The following is a 23,914-nucleotide window of genomic DNA, read 5'->3' on the forward strand; positions in this document are numbered from 1 at the left end:
ACCTGATATAGGTGTTAATCACATTTATAAAATCACAGCAACATCTAGACTAGTGTTTGATCAAACAACTGGGTACCCCATGTTAGCCAAGTTGAAACAAAATTAACCATCACAGTGATGGTTCTGTCCAAAAGTTTCAACCATCTCTGAAGCAAATAGAGGTACCCTCACTTGGTGAAAAGACAATTAGGGCAAGTCAGTGTCTCTTGCTCAGGTTTAACTCTTAATGGGAGTTGAGAAGAGCTGGAATGCGGCTGCAGACACCACAGAGCTCTTCTTCACTCGGGGTGTCCTAGCAAGAGCCTTGTGCCTCTGCCCGTGATCTCTCCACCCTCCCAAAGCACTGAGTTTCCTTCCTCTTGAGGCAAACTACATATCCACTGTCAGCCCTTCTGAAATCTCAAGGCTTCTTGAGAAAATCAGCTTTATTAGGTCTCAAGAAGTATTTCTCCAATGATACTTATTCCCCGTTTGTTGTGTCACTCATTATTGATATGTAGAGAAAGGGCTAGTATCTGGGAAATTGTGAGAATAATAATTATAGGAAGGGTAGTCTTGACAGAAATGGAATATGGAAACACCATTCTGAGCAAAAGACCTTGGCTTAAGAGGCAGTCATATTTTTGTTCTGTAACTCAGACCATACAGTTAATACAATCCTAGTGGGGAAATGTTTTTCCTTACAAACTCCAAGAAGAACTTTTAAAAAAGAAGTTTCTGTGCTTTCAAGAATGAACCTTGATTTTGTTATTTTTAAGAAAAGCAAAATTATGGAAATTGTTATTGTTGTTGACATTATTATACTCACTTAGAATCACAGACCTAAAGACTAGAAACAACTTTGAAGGTCATGCCCATTTTTTTTTCTTTGTTCAGTGAAAGATGTGGGAGATTTACCTTGAGATTTTATCACAATCAACAAGGAAACTCCTAGGTTTGAATCCAGTGAGAGGATAAAGGCCAATAATAAATTAAGAAACCTTTTGTAGATGCTGCTTATTAAATAATCATTCTTATGTTTAAATTTTTTTAAAAAGAGTGTATGCAGATACTGACTAGTCTTCTAGAAGCTGGAAAGAGCTCACATATGCACGAAGATGAAGAAAACAGAAATACAGACGGAGAAAGAGATGCATGGGAGGGGGCAAGATGAAAGAAACAGAGGAGGAGGGGCTTTGGCAAAGGAAATGAGTTACAGAACAAAAATGTGACTGCCTCTTAAGCCACACACACACAGCAGGAAGCGAATAAAAGAAAAAGGAAAAGACAGGAAGCTTGGACTATTCTGTGTGTTTGGCCACTGTTAACGTTTCTTATCACTTTTTTCCTCCCTCCCTCCTTTCTTTCTTTCTTTCTTCCTCTTTCCTCTCTTTCTTTTCTTTCTCTTTCCACTTTAAACAGCCCCTGATCATATACGAGTATCCTGTGTAAAATACAACATAATTCATAAAATAATACACACAACCCAAAATCTTCAAAACAATTTTTGTTTTATTAAAATATATCATTAGTGATTTTTAAACTGAATGTTCCTTTACCGTTAATACAGGCATTGTCTGGCATTCAGTCCAAATTGAATGGCCTATTCCACCATTTTTTCTTCTTGCCAATCTATAGCATCATTCAATTTCCATTTTCCTTAATGGTCCGTAAGATTTATGGATTTGACATTTGATCGCTTTAGTCGAACCCACTGGGACCGTTTGTAGTTTGGGCTATGAAAAAGGCATTTTCCTTTCTAGGAAACGAGTATTCTACCCAAGAGTTTGTAAGTGGAGTGGAAGCTTTTCATTTATCTAGCACTTGCTGAGTTGTGGTCTGGCAGAAAAGAATTGCTGACAAATGGAATGCTTCCCCTGGAAAGAAAAGCTCAGCTCATATTCTTTGCCGGATAAGTGCTTGCCAAGAACTGGACTAATGACATCTGCTGGCTCTCTGGCTTGACCATTTTTGTAAAGCACTAACAATGGAAATGATTACTACAGAGTTGGGTTGTGGTTTATTTAACTCCCAATCTCTCCTTCCTAACTATTGTTTTGTCAAACCTCAAGAAGAATTGTCAATCAGAAGTCACCTTCCATTCATTTAGAGGTTTGTTGGATGGCTCCAAGTTTTGGCCCAATCCACTTAACGATATTTGTGTCAATATTTGACTCTAAAATCTGGCCTGTGATCAGTAGGACTTTACTTTTATGCCTCCACAAGTCTTCCTTTCAATCTCCTTTTTTTTCCTGTGGACCTTCCTGTGGCTCCTCCTTTCTTAATATTTAAGATCAAATTGCTCTTGGAATCATCTTTATGTCTCTGGAGCATACTACGTATATAAGCAGGGATGACACATGGCATTTCTCTTTCTTCTTAAGAGACTAGGTGATTCTGGATGTTATGCCCACTATTTCAGAGCCACTTATCACTGACATTAGCATAGTCACACTGGGGGCTGTGCCTGTTGTTGGACATCTCTAAGGAACTTCAGGAGATTGGTTTGGAAAGGGATCACATCTTCCTAAGGCATACAGTGCATTAGAGGTTTTCCGGAATATTTCTTTTTTCCTTCCTTCCTTCTCTCCTTCCTTTTTTTTCTGTTAGGTTTACCACGGGAGGAAGGTGCAAGGCCAAGTCTATAAAGAAAGACTTACTAAGTCATCCTAATTAGAAGGGCTGAGCTCAAGATGGTGCCAGTGCTGACTGCTAGAAGATATTAGGGCTTATAAAGGATCTATGGTGGGAGTTTATGGCAGGAACTTGTGGTGGGAACAATGAAGGAGGAGGTGAAGGTCAGGGGAGGCATAGGGGGTTGAATCCCAAGACAGAGGGCCTTTAATCTTTGTAGATGTTAATCTATGCAAGCAGTTGTTTTCTATAGGCCATTGTTTTTTATGGCCCAACTTGAGCCTCCACATTCTGGGAGAGGCTGTAAATCTTGCACAGGGTGCTACCCATGTCCCCAGCAGGTGTCCAAGGTGAACAGCCACATTGGGGGAGGGGTGCCCTGTCTCCATCCTCCTGGGAACCTATCACTTTCCCTTTCTTTTTTGTCTTCCTTTTGTTCTTTCTTATGCAAAGGAGTAAATCAGAGAGCAGAGGAAAAAATCAAGGGGAGGAGGCAGGGAGAGAGGAAGCAAACAAAGGAGGCAGCAAGGAATGGATGGAGGTGTTGAATGAGTTGAACTTAAACCACCAAGCTTTGGCTCTTTGGATTTCTAGCGCTTTAGGCCTCTCAGAAGAAGGTCCACAGTAATAATCCCACATTAAGGGAGTTCTCATTCTGGCTTAATGGAAATGAATCCGACTTGTATCCATGAGGATGCTGGTTCGATCCTGGCCTTGCTCAGTGGGTCAGGGATCCAGTGTTGCCATGCGCTGTGATGTAGGTTGCAGATGTGGCTTGGATCCAGAATTGCTGTGGCTGTAGCATAGGCAGTAGCTGTAGCTCCAATTTGAACCCTAGCCTGGGAAATTCCATATGCCGAGAGTGCAGCCCTACAAAGCAAATAATAATAATAATCCCACATTAAGCAGGGGGAACAGGGCTTTACATGGTGCTCATAGCATTCTAGAAAAGCGATAAAGCAATTTTCCTTTCTCTATAAAAAAAGGAGCACTTATTTTAAAAACTCATGGCTTCAGAAACAAAATGCAAACCTTGATCACTCTTTTTTTTTTTTTTTCCATCCAGTAGTCTGTCTAATGTCTGTTTACCCTTGTCAATTACAGGAGGAAAGAAGCTAACAAATCAACCTCTCCATCTCTTCTGGGCTTGGGTCGCTTTGGAGAAAGAGTATTACATAGTGGATGAAGAGTCTCCATTCTTGGAAGTGACCCTCACGCGCAGAGGATATCTTGGTGAAACATCTTTCATCAGTAACTTTGGATTGGTCATTGGGGAAAGGTAACAGGAACATGAAATGTAGGCTTAAAAATAATTAGGGGAGAATGGATTGGGAAAGAATCATTAACAGATTTGGGGGAACTTCTAAAATATATGTGTGAAATTATGCCATGGTTTTCACTCCATGTGAGTCACAGGCTTATATCCAGCAATTTTTTTTCTCCTTTTTCTATTTTCCCCTTTTTTTTTTCAACTTAAAGGACTCTGGGAGAATTGAGACATTTCATAGCTGTATACCACCATCCCCAAGTCACTCAGTTTCACTTAAAATTGTTTTTAAGCATGAAATGCATTATTATGCTTAGCTCTAGTTATTTCTTTTGAAAAATTATTTATGAGTGCATGTTGCATTATTGTGTTTGGTTATAGTTATTTCTTTTGAGTATGTATAATTGTTTTCACCTTGATAATAGTTTGTAAATTCCTCCGAGATATGTACAGTGTGAAATTCCTCTATGTTCTACAAAGAACATAGTCTTTAGGGTAAATAGCTATGTAGTACCTACCTAATGCATCTCATTATCCTCATTAGTAATCAATAATAATTGCTCTAATAATACATTACATTTTTAGAAGATCTTTATCTGCCAGAATTTTCAGAGATCATTTTGCCTTTCTTTTCGTAAGCTATTGTGAAGAAGATAGAGATGTTTTGTCTTCATTCTACCAATGGGCATTTTAAGTATCTCAAACATCTGGGGCCCAATCAGAGTCCTGCCAACATATCAAAACTGTTGGAGCGAAGCCAGGAAGGAGATGGCTGGGAACAGGCAATCAAGGAAAAGCAAGCTAGTCCCCCCAGTCTCCTTTCTAGGCTCCTCGGGGCTTCTAAGTTAGGACTGTTCTCCTAGGGTAAAAGGTCAGCCAAAGAGCACCCTGATTTCTGCGTGGCGCTCAGCCTCCATCAACCCCCAGGTCCTTTGTCACCGCATAGTGGAACTTGCTGCCAAGAACTTCAGCTGAAACGTGCCTCCTTTCTCTTGGGGGATTCTGTCCCTGCAATTCTTTATCTTGGGAATTTCTCGTGGGCAAAGATTTGGGTTATTGTGTCAAGAAGTATTTTCATATCCTGCCTGGCTCAGGGAAGGAACCATTTGGATGTTTGTAGAGTTCACTCAGCTCCTCGGGGAGGTGGCTGTAGCCTCCCCATCTGCACCAGCACCTCAGGGGCCCTATCCCCATGCCCTACTTTATTGTCATAACACTAATCATCCCTGACATGTGTCTCTGTCCATCTGTCTGCCGTGTGTATTCCTTGGCTGATTTCTAGCTCCATAAGGGTGGCAACTACATCTTAGCCTATGGCCAACCCCACAAAACAGTGTGGGGCATATATCACCCCAGATCTGTTGTTCAGTGAACTACAGTCAGCTCTGTCCTGTAAAATACCACTTAAAACCACCTCAGGAATTTCCAACTAGTATTGATGAGGATGCAGGTTCGATCCCTGGCCCTGCTCAATGGGCTAAGGATCACAGGTTACCTCAAGCTGTGCTGTAGGTCTGGTGATGCTATGGCTGTGGCGTAGGCCAGCAGCTGCAGTTCCAGTTTGACCCCAGCCTGGAAATTTCCATATGCTGCAAGAGCAGATCTAATAATAATAATAATGATAATTTTTAAAAACACCATAAACACATCAACATCACAGAAGAGAATCTACAAAATACCTTACTCAGGGCTCCTATCCCCTCACCTTACTCCATGCTGGAGTTAATAGTCTAAGCACAGAATCTAGAAGAAAATAAGACAAAAACAACAACAACAAAAAAAAACTTGTGAGGTTTGAATTCCTGCTGAGATATGTGCTCTTTTTTGTGACATGCTAACGACCTTCAATTTCCTTATCCATAAAGTCCCCATCTCAAGATTTGTTTGTGAATTAAATGTGATAATGAGTATAAATCAACCTAGCATGGTCCCCAGCACACATGAAGTACTCAATAAATGTTAACTACCATTATTCTTTCATGGCTCGCATGCAACAGAATTGAAATCACCTGTTTACCTCTCCCACAGACTTGTAGACTCCTCAAGGGCAGTGGTGGCTGGATCTAATTCAGCATCACATCCTTAGTAACTCGTCCAGAGCCAATATTCACCAAAAATTAATAGCCACATGAGTGCACAATTTACATAGCAGTGCCACCCAGCTGTTTAAATGTTGCCTGAGCACTATGGGAAACAGTATGGAGGTTTCTCAAAGAACTAAAAATGGAAATACTCTAGGACCCTGCAATCCCAGTCCTGGGTATGTTTATGGGGTAAAAACCACTAATTTAAGAAGATACATGCATCCCAGTGTTCACAGCATTACTATTTACAGTTGCCAAGAAATAGACGCAACCTAAGTGTCCATTAACAAAGGAATGGATAAAGATGTGATACACACACACACACACACACACACACACACACACCAGAATACTACTCAGCCATAAAAAAGAATGAACTTCTGCCATTCACAGCAACTGGATGGATTTAGAGAGTGTGGTGCTAAGTGAAATAAGTCAGACAGAGGAAGAAAAATACTGATATCACTTATATGTGGAATCCAAAAAATACAACAAACTAGTGAATAGAACAGAAAAGAAGCAGACTCACAGGTATAGAGAAGGAACTAGTGGTTATCCATGGGGATAGGGAAGGAAGAAGGGGCCATAGAGGCGCAAGGGGGTAAGAGGTATAAACCATGAGGTATGAGATAAACTACAAGAATATATTGCACAACACAGGGAATGTAGCCAATATTTTACAATAACTGGAACTGGATCATAACCTTTAAAAACTGTGAATCACAACCCAAGCACATCATAAATTCAAGTAATTTTAGAAAATGTAAAAAATAAATAAATAGATAAAACAGTAAAATAAATAAATAAAACTAAAAACTGAATCACTATATTGTACACTTGTAACTTACATAATATTATATAGGAACTATACTTCAATTAAAAAAATAAATAAATAAAAGAAACTGTGGCTGAGGACACACACCCCTCTGCTTTATTTTCTCCACTTCAGCAGGTGAGCAAGGGAGGCTCTTCAAAATTGGACATCCATTCTCAGTCACCAACTAGTGTTGACGCGGGCTTTCTTCAACAGTTTTGAAAAGTTAACACTGGATCTTCTTTCCCGGAAATTATTTTCACACACCTTAGAGGGTGTCTTCTACAGGACATCAGATTCTCTGAGAATGAGACAGAGCAAATGGCACAAGAGGCTACAAATCTCATTTTGGATAAAGCTTTTTACAAGAGCTGGGGTCAGGTCATGATTGGATTTCACACATTCAAACAGCTGCCGAATCTAAACCTCACAATGAAAACTACAGTGATGAGACACGGGTATCTGTGCTCCATTAGGTATTCACTGGGATGTTAAATCAAAACCAACAGATACAAACTACTATATATAAAATAGAGAAGCAACAAGGATTTACTGTAGGACACAGGGAACTACATTCAATATTTTGTAATAACCTCTAATGGAAATAATCTGTGTGTGTATATATATCTGAATCACTTTGCTATACATGTGAAACTAACACAGTACTGTAAATTAACTATACTTCAATTTTAAAAAACACAAAAGTATAGTTGGCAAGTGTCTTGTGGGAACATTAAAAGAACCAATTTCTGTGCTACGGCTTTTCAACCCACTGTGAAAGAACATCCTTTCAGTCACCTGGGTTTCTATTTATGAGTTCCTGATTTTTATTTAGGCGTCGTAACTAAAGAGGAAACTGCAGGAAAAGATAAAGATTTTAAAGGAAAGTCCTCAATACAGGTCCAGTTCAATCCTGGACAGACCACAGCTATGTGGAGAGTGAGAATTCTACCTGACAATGAATATGAGGCTTCTGAGACCTTCCAGATCATTCTGACAAACCCTGTCATGGCTGCCCTGGAGTTTCCAGAAAGGGCAACTGTTGAAATTGTGGATCCTGAAGATGGTATGTGCTTCCTATTAGCATGGCCTATTCACCAGCATGGCTCCCTGCGTCTTTTCAGGCATGTATAGCTCTCCCAGGCTCCATAAGCCACTGGACATGTCCATACCATTTAGGATTTAAAATTAAGTAAATCATCTCAAGGCAGTGATTTTTCCTTTGTTCTCAGGATTTTTGAAAAATGATATAGGTGATCAAAATAAGACTTTACCAAACTTCCTTTAACCAGTGTCCAAGCCCTCATTCTTAGTTCTCTGCACCCTCAATGTGACAAAGCTTTGCCTCCAAATGACTAATCTTCAGGGCTCATTCCAGCCTACCATCTTCTCACAATTTCCTGGAGCTCCCCACCAGATTAGATGGGGACATCACAGAGCCCTTGCCCTAGATATGGCAACTGGGAGCCAGACAACTCAATCATTTTTGCATGTGTTTCACAAAGTTCTCTCTTATAACTGTATCACAGTCTTGAATTCATCAGTTCCTTCCCATTTATTGGTTTGTTCATTCAACAAGTATCTCCCCAGAGAAATTAAAAAGAAAAAACAACTAGGAGTTCCCACTGTGGCACAGTGGGTTAAGGATCTACAGTCACTGTAGAGGTGCATGTTCAATTTCCGGCCTGGGAAATTCTATATGCTGTGGGTGCAACCATAAAAAATAAAAAAGGAAAAAAAGAAAAGAAAAAAATTAGCTAGTGATTGTTCTGTTTGCTACCACTTTTTGTGAAAGTAGAAGAATAGTTTCTAAAATATTTTAGTTTTCATATTTAAATGCTAATTAGGCACACTGATTATCATGAGAGTTGAAATAATTCCAGTATTGCCAAAAAGTGCATGACTGAACTCTTGAGGAAAAAGTCCTAGTTAAATGTCACAAGAATCAGAGTTCCCTGGTGGCTGAGCAGGTTAAGAATCCAGCACTGTCACTGCTATGACTCAGGTTGCTGCTGTGGCACAGGTTCGATTCCTGACCCAGGAACTTCCACATGCCCAGGGTGTGGACAAAAAAATTAAATGAAATAAATGCCATTTTTCCTTCTTGGGTCCATCGCCAAGAGGAGGAATCTTTGTGAATATATGCCAAAGAGGAGAAATCTGATCTAAATGTGATTTGATCCAGTTACTTCAGTTTTCCATGACTCTGTGAGTAGGAACAGCCCACTTCAAATTTTAATTTTTTAAAAAAAACACATTTATTTTAAATATGCAACTCACACTTAATGAAAAGGCTTGGAAAACATTGGAAAGCCCAAAGGAAAATAGTACACGTGATTCCATCGTATTTTAGTGACTGTTCTGATGATGCATATATGCGTATTTATATGTCTCAAACTGCATAACAGAGACCAGAAATATAACAGAAGTGCATGCAGAAACAGCCAGCTCAGTAACTTTCAGTGGGAATATTTTAAGACTTAAGGGTAGGACGTGTAGCTAGTTGTTTTTTTTTTTTTTTTTTTTTTACATGTTAAATGGCCAGCCCTGTGTCTTACTCATGGTATCTACTCAATAAAGGTTGAAGCAAATGATTGTTGAATAGAGCAAGAAAAGATTTTTTGCATTAAGGAACTAGATTTCCAATTATTAAAAGCATTTAAAAAATAAGTAAACACGAGTAAAGCAAGGGGGAAAATCTGTGATCTTTATTTAGAAGACCTAAAATGTGACTTCAAAGAAAAGACCCCAAATTGCTGCAATTTTCCTTTCCATTTTGCTGTAGATCACATTTTTAACCTTTGGAAGGGGTCTCCTCAACTCAATGATAAATGTAGGAAATGTTCTTACTGTATTTCATACGCTTAATCATGTTGGAAAATGCAGGGGTCAAAGATTAGGTACATCTCCACTCAGGTTAAAATACCATCCGTATCACCAATCAAATTTAAGTCTTGGTGAAAACACTTCTATCTTTTCTAGAATCAACAGTTTCTATTCCAGAGGCAGAGTACAGAATAGAGGAAGACATTGGGGAACTTTTGATTCCTGTAAGACGGTCTGGAGATGCAAGCCAGGAACTCATTGTTATTTGCTCTACACATCAAGGTATGAGGCTTTGCCGGGACTGATAACCAGGAACAAGGTCCTTAGTACAGGACTGTGGTGATGCTAGGGGTGGCTGGGTGGTGCTTGGGGAGGACAGGGAAGCCTGGACCCTTCATGGTGGCACCTGTGCAGCCTTCTGCAGGCACCCTAACTCCTCTGAGCTGGTCTCCTCATCTGGAGAAAATGTTGTAGTCCAAACTGGGATAAAAGCCTCTGTTGTGACTACCCACAAAGTTTGAGGGTACAGACCTAGAAAACTAACTTACACTTGCCAGAGGGGAGAGGGAGGAGGGATGCATTTGGACTCTGGGATTAACAGATGCATACTACTAAATGTAAAATAGATAAACAACAGGGACCTACTGTATAGCACAGGGAAGTGTTTTCAATATCTTGTAATAACCTATAAGGGGGAAGAATCTGCAAAGGATTAGAGACACATATGTCTGTATAACTGAATCACTTTGCTGTACACTTGAAACTAACACAACATTGTAAATCTGCTATACTTCAATTTTAAAAATATTTTTAATTCCTGAGGGTCAAATGAGACATCTTATATGAAATACTTTAATATGCTGGTAGACAATATAAAAACTGTTCTCAATTTTAATAGTCATATGGCCTATAGTAAACAATGTGAAATGGTTTATATATACCACTCAATCTCTCTTCTCCTCCCGCCACCCCCCCAATAGCTAAAAATGCCCCCCAATCATGGGCCCAGGTTTCCTCACACCACAAAACAATGTCCCATTCTTTCTGACCTCACCACTTCTGTAGAGTCAATATTTAGCTATCCTGTGTCCTTTCCCTCAAGGCTGTATTTTCTAACTCATTAGAACTATGTAATAGACAAAAGATGATGGACCTACATGAAACCCATCCAAATGAAAATTTTTCTACACCCACAGCGACATTTCACTTCTTTTTTTATTTTTTTTGTTTTTGTTTTTTAACTGAATGAATTTTGCTGCATCTATAGTTGTATAATGATCATCATAACCCAATTTTACAGCATTTCTGTCCTAAACCCCCAGCACATTACGCTTCTGACAACAGATGTGTGCAGGCTTTTCTCCCACCAAGCAATTCTCCAATTTCTGCAGTCACCAACTGGGCCTCCTAAAATTCTCTTCAATCCTGACACTCTCTACCTGGAAATAATAGAGACTCCACAGGTTATGGGCTCTGGCCCCAAAGACTACACCCACTTCAGATGCCAATAGCAAATCCAGGTGGTCACCTGTGCTTCTGACCGACAGGGTAAGAATCAGAGGTTCTCCCCACCTCCTCTTTGGGTTTGATCATTTTCTACAACAGCTGACTCAGCTCTGGAAAATAGTTTACTTATTACATTAAGATTTCTTACAAAGCATACAACTCAGGAATGGCCAGATGGAAGCCATGCATAAGCTAAGGTAGATGGGAAGGACACAGAATGTCCATTCTCCCTCTGGGCACATCAACCTCTCAGCTTTTCGGCATGTGCAGAAAGCTGGAAGCTCTCCACACTCCTTTGGCTAGGGGTTTTTATGGAGGCCATTGTGTAGGCCATTAGTAATTCACTTAACCTCTAGCCCCTTGCTCCTCCCTGGAGGTTAGGGGGTAGGACTGGAAGTTTCAACTGTCTAATCACCCAGTTGGTTGCTTTGGCAACCAGTCCCCATCAGAGGCTCTGAGACTTTCTGGAGCCCCAGCCACCAGCCATGTCATCAGCATACAAAAAGATACCCCTTCAAGACTCCAAGAGGTTTAGGAGCTGTGTGCCAGGGGACAGGAACAAAGACCAAATGCCCGTTACTTATTATGTCACAGGCTCATTTATTCTGAGCTCACTGTAGGATAAAGGTCCGCCACCTGTATTTGGCAGAGACTCAAAGGCAGGCAAAGAAGTGGCAGGCTTTCTGGTGGAAAAAAGAGAGAAGGCTTCAAAATATGCCCTGATTGGAGGCTCTTGGCTTGGGGAAGCTGGAGGCAGCCTATGCGATTGATATATTTGTCTTTCTCAGGTCGAACCTAAACTGGAAGCTGGGACAAAAATTAGAGAAGCTGGAAGTTATTAAGTCCTGATCATTTGGTGCCAATTGTTACCAGAGGTTTTGGCTTGACTTCTTACACTTGTGCAGATTGTGAGTTGGAGTTCTGTTTTTAGATATGCTCTGACCATCCTCTTTCCCTATATCTTGTCTGTCAAAATCTATGCTCACACTTGGTGAACTTCTGACAATGCACATTGTAGCCCCTGCCGTATAGAATTATCTATCCAAGACATCAGTCGTACCAAGGTTGAGACAAGGAATAAGAATAAATTCCCTTTGGCCCTAGAGGACAGAGGGGTTGGCACTAAACAAGCAATTTATTTAGAGATATTCAGAACCAGCTACAGGCTTCAAGATCTTCATGTATGTGTTTGGCTGTGTGTTTAGAGTTGTCTATAGTCCATCCTTTGACTAAGGCTCCCCTTTTGAAGGCACCAGTTGCCAGCTATGTGTAACACTGGCAGTGCTTCCGTTTTACCTGAGTGCCCATATGGGAAAAGCAGCAAGAGGAAATAACAAGATGAGGTAGTCCTTGAGGTCGTCTTTGCCAGTTGTTCCCTGGGAGGATGTGCCAGCTCTCTCTCTTCCAAGTCTATGCGGGGCTCCAGTTGGAGTCTTATAAGGAACGGGGGTCTAGGCATACAGGGGAGTGGCTGCAGGTGGGCAGAGCAGCTGATGGAGAAAATGCCCTCATCCTCTGCCCTAGGCTTCCAGCTGGGCTACTTCTGGTACTAGCGCCACACTCCCTGTCCACAAGCAGAGGGTCTGGAAGATGATGATTCTGTGAATGGTAGAAATGAAGTGATAAACGGCCCAGTGTGGAAGATGATGTGTAATTGCTAAAATGGAAGGAACCATCCCTCTGCCTCTGGAAAGAGCTACACTGTGGAAGGACAAACCAGAAGGAACCAGAAAACTCTGGCAGTGAACCAGCCAGAATACAAGGATGCCTCCTCCTCAGGTGGGAAAAGCTACCCCCCAATGGACCTGCCCTAAGGTCTTCAGGTTCAAGAGCTGGTGCACAGCTCAGAGTGCTTGGCACCTGAGCTTTTACCTTTGATTCCTCACAAAGGATTCTTCTCAAGCTTGTTTATCAGAACACGCAGTCCTGAAACTCTAAAGTGATAGTTATTTCCCAGCATTTTGAAGTTATTATTCCATTGTCCTCCAGCTTGAAGCCCAATTGCTAAAGCACCTTTATGACAACAACCTGCAAATCCCACCTCAATACACCTTGGAGACCCTTCACTATTAAACAAGGGATTTGCACAGATCATCACCTAAGATCTCAGCTTGTATTTCAAGTTATATTTGATGTTTTCGGAACAGAATTTTCTAACTTGTAGGGATCCTTGCTTTCATTAAAATCAAGCTTTTTTCATATACCATGTTCTTTTTTTTTTTTTTTTTTTTTTTTTTGTCTTTTGTATTTTGAGGGCCGCCCCTGCAGCATATGGAGGTTCCCAGGCTAGGGGTCTCATCGGAGCTGTAGCCACTGACCTATGCCACAGCCATAGCAACGCCAGATCCAAGCTGCATCTGCAGCCTACACCACAGCTCACGGCAATGCCGGATCCTTAACCTGCTGAGTGAGGCCAGGGATCAAACCCACAACCTCATGGTTCCTAGTCAGATTCATTTCCACTGCGCCACGACAGGAGTTCCACATATACCTTGTCCTTGATTGTTGCATGTAACTTACCAAATGATTTCCCAAAGTAAAATTTCCAAAATCCTAGGAGTTCCTTTGGTTAATAGGTTAAGAATCTGACTGCAGCAGCTCAGGTCACTGCAGATATGTGGGTTTGATCCCCTGCCTGGTGCAGTGGGTTGAAGTATCCATCATTGCCACATCTGCAGTGCTGAGACTCAGATTCAGTTCCTAGCCTGTGAACTTCCATATGCCATAAGTGCATCCATTTAAAAAAAATTTTTTTTGAATCCTAGGAGAAATGAGCCATTTAAGTAAACTGAATTTTTTGATTAAGTGAGATGTAATTAAACTTTTTCCCCCATCTATTCTCATTGTTAATAAAAGCCTGCTAAAAATACATTGTTTTACTTTCTGTTTTAGTGGAGTTCCACAGCCAAATGATTTTCAGAAAGAGTTACAGTTCAGTCTTTTATTTAACCCAGAAATCTCCCTATTTAAATGCGTGTCTATTTCAAATAGTGGATCAGTCAGCTGAAAAAAAAATTAAACAGAAAAAGGGAAAATACCAATCACTTTTGTTTCATGAACTGTGATAAATCAGTTTGACTATTTACTAGGTGACATATATTGAGAAAGATAGTTAATAACTACTTAATAAAGATAGTATTAGATATTTACTATGCACATCTAGTGTGTATTTGCTTTTGTATTTATTCTGAGGGGTTAAATATGCAGTTTATGATAAGGATTTTTTTTTTTTTACACTGCCTGTGCTACCAGTATTCTGCATTCTAGATGTAGGGGAATATTAAAAAGTGTATTCTCCAATGTATACTTCTTTTTTAACTTCAGGTTCTTTTTTTTTTAAGTCATTCATTCCAATGCTTATTAATTAGTCAAAATTTTTGCAAGAATTTATGACTTTTTTTCCTTTGTGTCTGGATATCCTGGAGCATAAAAGTTCTTGCTGACAGTTTCTTTTCTCTTCTGTGGGCTTTCTAGATGGCTAGTCATTTAACCTCATTTAGTTGGGCACTGCCTGTCTCTAGCCCTTGGTGGCTCTTGACTCGGACATCCTAAGAACCAGCCTCTCCTTCCTGACTTTCAAGCTTTCCGGGGTGGGGGTGGGGACGTCATGGACGCACAGGCTGGCACTGGAACGTGGCTGGCTTCCCCAGCAAGTGATAGTCCCTCTTATAGCCTGTCCATTTCTAGCGGTTTCTGCTCTCTTCCCTAGTCAACAGCTTTTATACTCATCAATTTCTCCAGCTCTAACCTTTTCCAGGTTCCCCGAATAACGAAACAGTCCATTTGCTGTTCCCTAATAATTCTAACACTGTTCTATCGAAAAATCATCCTGAAACATTTGGTGAGTCGGGGCCTTTCTGAACAAATCCTCTGAAGTCAATTTGGAAACAACGCTCATTTTTCAGCAAGTTATATGAATAGATGCTGCACACACGCATAGACGTCAATTTGTGTTTATGACGCGATTAGGAAGAAGGTGGACGTTGGTGTCTCCGTGCGTGTATGTACGTGCCTTAGCTATAAGCAGGAGGGACCTTTGCTGGACCTAGAGTGTGTCCTGTCCAGAAGCTCATTGTCATATCCCCAGTGCTCCTTACTAAGGAAAAGTGTGCTGGGAAATACCCTTTACAAAAATTACATATTTGGTGTATAGAGTTATATATTTTTTATGTCGTCTTTGTCTCCTAAAACTGGTCTTGGTCATTTCATACTGTGAATACCTTTTACTCTTTTAGCTCTAAACCTGCACGCTGCTATATTTTTTAAACTGCCCCTCCCCCAAATCACCTGCGTTGTTGGTGGGATTGTGAGATGGTACAACCACTATGGAAGACGGTATGGAGGCTCCTAAAAGATTTAAAATAGAACTACCGCATGGTCCAGCCATCTCACCTCTGGGTATATCTCTGAAAGAACTGAAAGCAAGGTCTTTTTTTTTCTCTCTTTAAATGATTTTTATTTTTTCCATTATAGTTGGTTGACAGTGTTCTGTCGGTTTTCTACCGTACAGCAAAGTGACCTGGTCACACACACACATATACCTTCCCTCTCTCATACCGTCCTATGTCATGCTCCATCATCGGTGACTAGATACAGTTCTCAGTGCCATACAGCAGGATAAAGAGATATTTGCACACCCATATGCATAGTAACACTATTCGCATTAGCGATGAAACAACCAGAGTATCTGTGGCTGGATGAATGGAGAAACAAAATGTTGTATATCCATACAATGAAATATTATTCAGCCTTAAGAAAGAAGGAAATTCTGACACAGGCTACAACGTGGATGGAACTTAGGGACATTATGCTTAGTGAAGTAAGCCCATCACAAAAAGACAAATACTGTACTGTTCCACTTACACAAAGTACCTGGAGCAGTCAGATTCACAGAGACAGAAAGTAAAATGGTGGTTGTCGGGGGCTGGCATGGGGGGGGTGGCAGGGAGGAAATAGGAAGTTGTTTAATGGATGCAGAGTTTGTTTTGCAATATGGAGAATTTCTGGAGATTTCTTTTATAATATGAATAGACAATTCTAGTTAACTACATACACTTAACTGTATAGTTAAGATGATAAATTTTAGGTTATGTTTATATTACCACAATAAAAACAGTGTACTAGATTTCAGAAACCCCAATCCTAAGTATTTATTCACGACAAAAAATTATATGCCAACTCAAAGATCTGTACTTGAGTGTTCATAGCAGCATTATTCAAAATAGCTAAAAACTGGAAATAACCCACATTATTAATTGGTACGTGGAAAAACAAACTGGTGCCGCCAACACAATGGGGAACACTATTCAGAAATGACAAGGAGTAAAATCCTGGAGTTCCTGTTGTGTCTCAGTGGGTAAAATCCAACTAGTATCCTTGAGGATGTGGGTTAGATCCCAGGCCTCGCTCAGTGGGTTAAGAATCCTGAGGTGCCGTGAGCTGTGGCCTAGGCTGGCAGTTGCAGCTCCAATTTGACCCCTAGCCTGGGAGCTTCCACATGCCACAGGCGCAGCCCTAGAAAGAAAAGAAAGGAATAAGATCCTGATACACTGATGAATCTCCAACATACTGTCCTAAATGAAAGAAATCAGACACAGTGGATCATGTCAGAACACCAGGTTGGTTTTATTTTTTTGTTTGTTTCTTTGTTTTGTCCCAGGCTAGGGGTCAAATCGGAGCTACAGCTGCCAGCCACAGCCACACCAGATCCGAGCCTCGTCTATAACCTACACCACAGCTCACAGCAACGCTGGATCCTTAACCCACTGAGTGAGGCCAGGGATTGAATCTGCATCCTCATGGATGCTAGTCAGATTCTTTTCCACTGAGCAACAACGGGAACCTCCCCAGGATCGGTTTTAAAAGCCTTCTAATGACAGTATTAACATTTGTAATGGTAAGAGATAACCATGCTTCATAATTCAAATAGCATCATCTAAAAAGTGTTTGAAAGAAGACCCAGTGAGGAACAGATTTCCTGTTCAGAAGCCTATTCCTTCTCACCGTCTGCTTCCCTCTCCTGTTGCCGTAGGCTCTGCCGCAGGCACCGTTTCTTCCACAGTGTTATCTTTCTCTGACTACATCTCACGTCCTAAAGACCACACCAGCCTCCTCCACTTTGACAAGCATGAGGCTGAGAACACCTGCCGGGTCCTCATCATCAACGACTCCCTTTATGAAGAGGAGGAATCTTTCAGTTGCCCTGCCCACGGGAGGGCAACTGGGGGCTGAAGTCCCCACCACCAGGGTGATTATCCTGCTGGATCGTCATGACAGTGAGTCCCATTGCCTGCTTTCCACTCTTGGAAATCAGTCTTCTCTTATTTTCTCTTGCCAGTTGAAAGACAAATCGAGCTTAAATGAGCTACTAAAGGAATTTTTGATGTTGCTCCTTTTCCAAAGGCTCTGTGTGGCTTTCACATACAAAGTTACCACCAACACCAAAGACAGTGCAGCAGTATACAAAAATTAAATATTTGTATATGAGTTTATTAAAACTTTTAAAAAGCACATCCCAAGGGAGTTCTCTGTGTCATGGGTTAAGGATCTTGAGTTGCTGCAGCTGCAGCCTAGGTCACAGCTGGAGCTCGGATTCAATCCTTGGCCCAGGAACTTCCATATGCCTCAGGGGCAGTAGACAAAGAAAAGAAGGAAAAAAAGCACATCCTAGGGAAGTGACCTAAGATTTATAAGGAAGCAAGAAGAGGACGTAGATTAAGTATCTGATCACCCAACCAAGACTGCCCATAAGGACACTCAGCAGCCCTAACAACAAGTACGTAAGTCTTCAAGTGGTCCAAGTACCACGGAGCCATGGGCAGACCACTCTTCCTAGCCCCACCTGGCCGGGAGTTTGGCTTCAGTCCCTACTGAAACTCACAGCCAGAGAAGAAGAGGGGGCCCCTCACCCCTCAAAGCAAACCCTCCCACCCCCCAGACCCCTCCCTAAGTACCAAGCCCGGTGTTACTTTTTTAGGTCTCAATTTCCCTTTCTACAGGAGGCACTTTTAAGAGAAAATGTTGATAAAGACGGAGCCAGGATCAGATTATTTTATGGGGTCTCCAGTGACGTTGAGCGTATCATTTTTCAAACATGTCTCTACCAGGGAGAGCCTGCTGTGGCACAACAGGCCCGGTGGCATCTCTGCAGCACCAGGCCGCAGATTCGATCCCTGGCACAGTGGGTTAAAGGATCCAGTGTTGCCACAGCTGCAGAGTAGGTCACAACTGCAGCTGGGATCTGATCCCTAGCCCAGGAATTCTATATGCTGCGGAGCAGCCAAAAAAAAAAAAAAGCAAAACAAAACATGTCTCTGTCGGGATTTGAGAGGCTGTGAGTTGCTGTGTTCAGATATGGGAAGGATTAAACTGGGCTGCTATTACACACCCAAAATGCGTGTGAATTTATACATACAGAACAGCTCTTCCATGAAACTGAGCTATGTCGAGAGATAAACCAGATGAAGCTGAGGTTGGAGAGTGTGTATACTCTCTTCTAGGGATGGCAAATTGATCATGTATTATATTGTTCTAGAAAATACAAAGGAAAATGTGAGTGAGGTTAAAGTTGGTTTGCTTTTTGTCAAGTTAGTTAGCTTGTTCTCCTCAATGGGTTTGCCTGTTAATATCACACCTTGTGGACAAGATGTCAGAATGGTACAATAGACCAGTTTTGCGCCACTAAAAACAAACAAACAAATCATCAAGGATTAAATTCAGCTCCCAAATATATTTTTATAAGTATCAAGGGCTAAGAATAAGTATAGACCTGAAGTCTAGGCATTTTTCATTGTGTACTTTCTTTTCAAAAATCACCCCGTTGGAATTAAGATTACAATTGTTTTTCTTAAAATGATGTGCATGAAATTTCGGTATGCGCCATAGAAATTTAGAATTTGTATTATATTCTCAGTTAAACCACAGAGATAGTAGGGAGTATCTACTAACAATCTTATCTAATTTTTTTTGGAAAGAAAAAGGTTTCAGTACAATCTTGGTTGGTTGGTTGGTTGGTTGGTTGGTTTTGGCCTCATCCACAGCACATGGAATTCCCCAGGGTAGGATTGAATTCAAGCTGCAGCTGAGACCTATGCCATCGCTGCAGCAATGCTGGATCCTTAACCCACTGCACCACAGCAGGAACTCCGTCACAGTCTTATATATAAATTATGTTGTTTTCCCCACAGAAGAGGAGGATCTGAGTAAATTTAGCTGTTTGAGATTGTGAAAAATCACTGCATTGTCTAGTCTGTTGAATAAACATGAGAAGTAAATAGAGGAATAGAAACACTGAAAGGAGGAGTTCCTGTTATGGCGCAGTGGTTAACGAATCCGACCAGGAACCATGAGGTTGCGGGTTCTATCCCTGGCCTTGCTCAGTGGGTTAAGGATCTGGCATGCCGTGACCTGTGGTGTAGGTTGCAAACGTGGCTGGGATCCCGCATTGCTGTGGCTCTGGTGTAGACCAGCGGCTACAGCTCCGATTAGACCCCTAGCCTGGGAATCTCCATATGCCGTGGGAACAGCCCAAGAAATGGCAAAAAGAAAAAAAAAAAGGAAACACTGAAAGGAAAGGAGGACAACATGGGGTTACGTAGTTTTTAAAGCCTAATTGAGGAGTTCCCTGGTGCCTAGCGTTTAAGGATCCAGCATCACTGTGGCTCAGGTCACTCCTACGGCCCAGGTTTGATCCCTGGCCTGGGAACCTCTGCATGCTGCAAGTGCAGCCCCCCAAATGAGTCTAATTGAAAGATCTTTTTTAAATACCAGAGTTATAGTTAGGATTATAGCTAGAGCACCTGTCTCTTTCTGAGCAAGGCTAGGAAAGGTTTGTCTGGATCAAATTCTAGAAACCGAGAGGTTGTTAACCAGACAAAATGGAAAGAGAAAGAAGCAAAGTTAAGGAGACAGGGATATTTTTTACATTATTCTACATGCTCTTCCTCATAATGACTCTTTCCCTTTATGACCAATTCTCAGTTTTCTATGGTGATGAGGAGTTAACATGAAAAAGTTGAAATCTGTATATAGTTTGAAATCCCTTTCCCCTTCACTGCCTTACTTTTCCTAAAGCCCAAGAGTGATGCCACTGTAATATCCCTTCTCATTCTCTGCTGGACCTAGTTATTGGTCCAAGTACACAAAGGAAAAAATGGGGGAGAAAAGGAGGAGAATAGGAAAGGGGAATGATTGTGTGAGCACAGCCTGCACACCCTCGCCTCCCCAGGTAACCGTGGGCAGGCAGAGCTATTGGGCTCAGTTTCCCAATCCATAAAATGAGGAGGTTTAAAGCCAGGAACACTTAAAGTGCGTTCTCCCAGGGATATAGCACTCCATGAACTACAAAGTCATGTGAACAGCAAAGTAAGATGGGATAAACTGGACTCACCTGCAGAAATAGCTAAAGTCAGGAATGTACAGAAATAAATGGAAGTCTTTTGGGGAGCCACGCCCATGGCATGCAGAAGTTCCTGAGCCAGGGATCAAACCGAAACTGTAACCAGAGCCACAGCAGTGACAATGCCAGATCCTTAACCGCCTGCACTCCAAGAGAACTCCTAAATAAAAGTTTTAATGTCTGTTTCTTGAGGACATATTTTCTCCTTGAGCCCTGACATTTTTTTTTTTTTTTTTACTTTAAAACCTTAATTGTTTTAGGAGTTCCTGCTGTGGCACACTGGGCTGAAAACCTGACTTCGATGGCTCGGGTCACTACAGAGGCACGGGTTCCATCCCCAGCATAGCTGCAGTGGGTGAAAGGATCTAGTGTTGCTGCATGCATGGGTTGAACCTGTGGCTTGGTTTCAGTCCCTGGCCCAGGAACTTCGATTTAAAAAAATAAAAAATAAAAATACACCTTAGTGTTAAATATTTTTTTATTCAGAAATTGTTAAAATCTCCAGTGTCATATATAAAATGAAGGAAAACAATACAGCCAATAAAGGAGGAAAATTAACACTAAATTCAGTACACAGAATTTTTTGCTTCCAATATTGTTTTAAATGGTTTTAGTAGATTCTTATCAAGTAATTAATTCTTTCAAGAAACATTCATAGTGGCCTGCCTTGTGCTTAGTATAAGACCCAAAAGTCAAATAAGCTCTTTCCCTTGCCTTCTATTTTATTTGACTTGATCTTTAATTAGATTATTCTCAAATTCAGGAAGGCTTTTTGTTTTTTAGGGCCTCAGGTGCAGCATGTGAAAGTTCCCAGGCTAGGGGTTGAATCAGAGCTGCAGCTGCTGGTGTATGCCACAGCCACAGCAAAGCCAGATCTGAGACCCACTGAGCAAGGCCAGGGATCGAACCCAAATGCTCATGGATACTAGTCAGATTCATTTCTGCTGCACCGCAATGGGAACTCCCATGAAGACTTTTTAATGGAAGAAAAAATCACATACAGAAATAGTGATAGAAGAGTCTTTCTTCAGTGCAAACTGGCTTATTAATTGCCACATGCATTTCTGAGCAAGTCACTGATGGTAGTTATTGGATCCAGGGAATTTGCATTCAGAGTCTGTAACATTTATCGAGGATCTAGTACTTTTCTACGCTTTGAAAGAAAAAAACAAAAACAAAAACAATCCAAAAACCAGCATGCTCTGATTGTTATCCTCGCCTTAAAAGAGAGTCCACAAGGACTTTGACTTCATAACCAGGATATTATTTGATGAGCGTGGGACCCTAGCAGCACTATCAAGTTAATAGAACCACCTCTATCTTGAGGGTCCTAGGCCCCCAAGGTCCATAGTCAAAAGAGTCTTTTTCTTATCGTGGCTGAAAACAGTCCATTTTTTAAGTTCACTTGGATGCGTTCTCTTTCCATGCAGAGTGAACTTGAGCTGAAAAATTTGGTTATGCTACAGATGTGATCATACGAACCTAGCCCCACTTTCTTGGACCTCCAAGGTCACATTCCATTGAGCCCAGTTTGGCTCTCCTGAGGGATCACCCTGTAACATTTCAGTCTCCCTGGTTGGAATTAATGCTATTTCAGGCCAGGTATTAGTTCTGTAAACTAGAAAGATGTGATGTCCTCCATTCTCCATCCTCCAGTTCAAGAACCCTGAAGAGGTGCTCATTTAGCTGCTGGCCTTGAATGACTTCTGTGGGTGCTACTTCGGCTTTAATCTCTAAAGATGTGCCCAGAGTTTGCCATTCATGATGCTGATGGTTCCTTGGAATGGTGCCATGTTATTCTTGCCTTGAGGAAACAACCATATATGATGAGAATCTTTTGAGATACTGATGTGAAATGACAGCTTCCCTAACTCAGAGTAAGCATTAAACATTGATCAAATCCTAACACATGGTGTATCTCAGAAATTAGGCGTCCTTGGAAGTTCCCATCATGGCTCAGTAGTTAATAAATCCAACTCGGAACCATGAGGTTGCAAGTTCGCTCCCTGGCCTCACTCAGTGGGTTGAGGATCCAGCATTGCTGTGAGCTGTGGTGTAAGTTGCAGATGCAGCTTGGATCCCACATTGCTGTGGCTCTGGCGTAGGTCGGCAGCTGCAGCTCTGATTGGACCCCTAGCCTGGAAATCTCCATATGCCGTGGGTGCGGCCCTAGAAAAGACAAATAAAAAATAAAAATAAAAGAAATCAGGCATCCTTTCAGCCAAGAATAAAAAATGTGTCCTATGAAATGGACTACTTGAAAAAAATTGGGGGAAGCACACACTCATTCTCCAGGGTTGGTATTTTATGTATAATTTGCCACAGTCTGAGCACTTGTTAAATACCAATAATACTTTGTTCTGAAGTGTCAAGTCCATCATCTTGCAGTAAAAGCATGTTTTCCTTTAGGCCAAGTGGTGACACCATATCCAGCAACTTAAAGATATAGCCCAGCCTGAGAGTTTCCTGACTCAGCAGGTTAAGGATCGGGTGATATCACTACAGTGGCTCCGGTTGCTGCAGTAGCACGTGTTCCATCCCTGGCCTGGGAACTTCTGCTTCTGCATGGTGCAGGTACAGCCAAGCAGCTCAAGGGTTAGAACTGGGATGAAATGATTTCTTTCTATTAGCTAGACTCTGGGAAATGTTCTGTTCCCTTAAACAGAGATCAGATATTCCCTTGTCAAATGGGTCACCTGCAGGAATATCTCTGTAAAGGCAGCTATCATGGAGCAGTGCTAAGAAAAGGTATCACACAGGGGCAGAAGCAACCTAACAACCCAAGGCCCCTGGCCCTGCACTGCCATGAAAACCAGGGAAAACACACATCAACTCCATGAGGGCAGAGGCCACAGGATATGGCCAATAAATGTTAACTGAATGAATATGCATGGCGGGCTTTATGTGCATTCATCTGGCCTGAGACCCTAGCTAGCACCCACTCACCCTGTGACAGGGGCAAGGTTGAAATTAAGGTCACTTGTTAATTAGCGTTATGTATTTGGCCTGTATGTAAACACTATAGCAGTTCTCTGCTTATCTGCTGAAGACGTTCCTTTCCATTTCCAATATGTGATTTGAAAACTCTTATCTGCCCCCCAAAAAACTGATAATTCAGTTTCACAGAGGGCTGTTAGTTTTGTCCTGAGGCAGTAAGATTTGTATAACATGCATGAAATTTACCTATAAAGATTATCATTGTCATTAAATAGGCATGTCACAGAATGATGATAGATTTCAGAAGACATTGTAAGGAAAAATTGCACAGAAGCAAAGTGTCATTTTGGTGAAATCAGCACATCCAACTTTTTAAAAATTGTGGTTAATAATGTTGCTGTGGGAGTCCTCATTGTGGCTTAGCGGTAATGAAACCAACTAGTATTCGTGAGGACATGGGTTCAATCCCA

The 23,914-nt window shown here is 41.4% G+C and overlaps 1 protein-coding gene across 1 annotated transcript in view; it reads left to right on the forward strand.

The window, feature by feature from the left end:
* Positions 1-23,914, forward strand: part of FREM3 (FRAS1 related extracellular matrix 3) — a 56,369-nt gene that overhangs the window by 22,998 nt on the left and 9,457 nt on the right. Inside the window, 5 exon segments of the mRNA XM_021101551.1 lie at positions 3,718-3,864; positions 7,614-7,844; positions 9,761-9,886; positions 17,142-17,307; positions 17,309-17,385. Coding sequence (XP_020957210.1) covers positions 3,718-3,864; positions 7,614-7,844; positions 9,761-9,886; positions 17,142-17,307; positions 17,309-17,385 — 747 coding nt within the window.

This window comes from Sus scrofa, chromosome 8, assembly GCF_000003025.6.
Source record: "Sus scrofa isolate TJ Tabasco breed Duroc chromosome 8, Sscrofa11.1, whole genome shotgun sequence".
In the NCBI taxonomy this organism is placed as follows: domain Eukaryota; kingdom Metazoa; phylum Chordata; class Mammalia; order Artiodactyla; family Suidae; genus Sus; species Sus scrofa.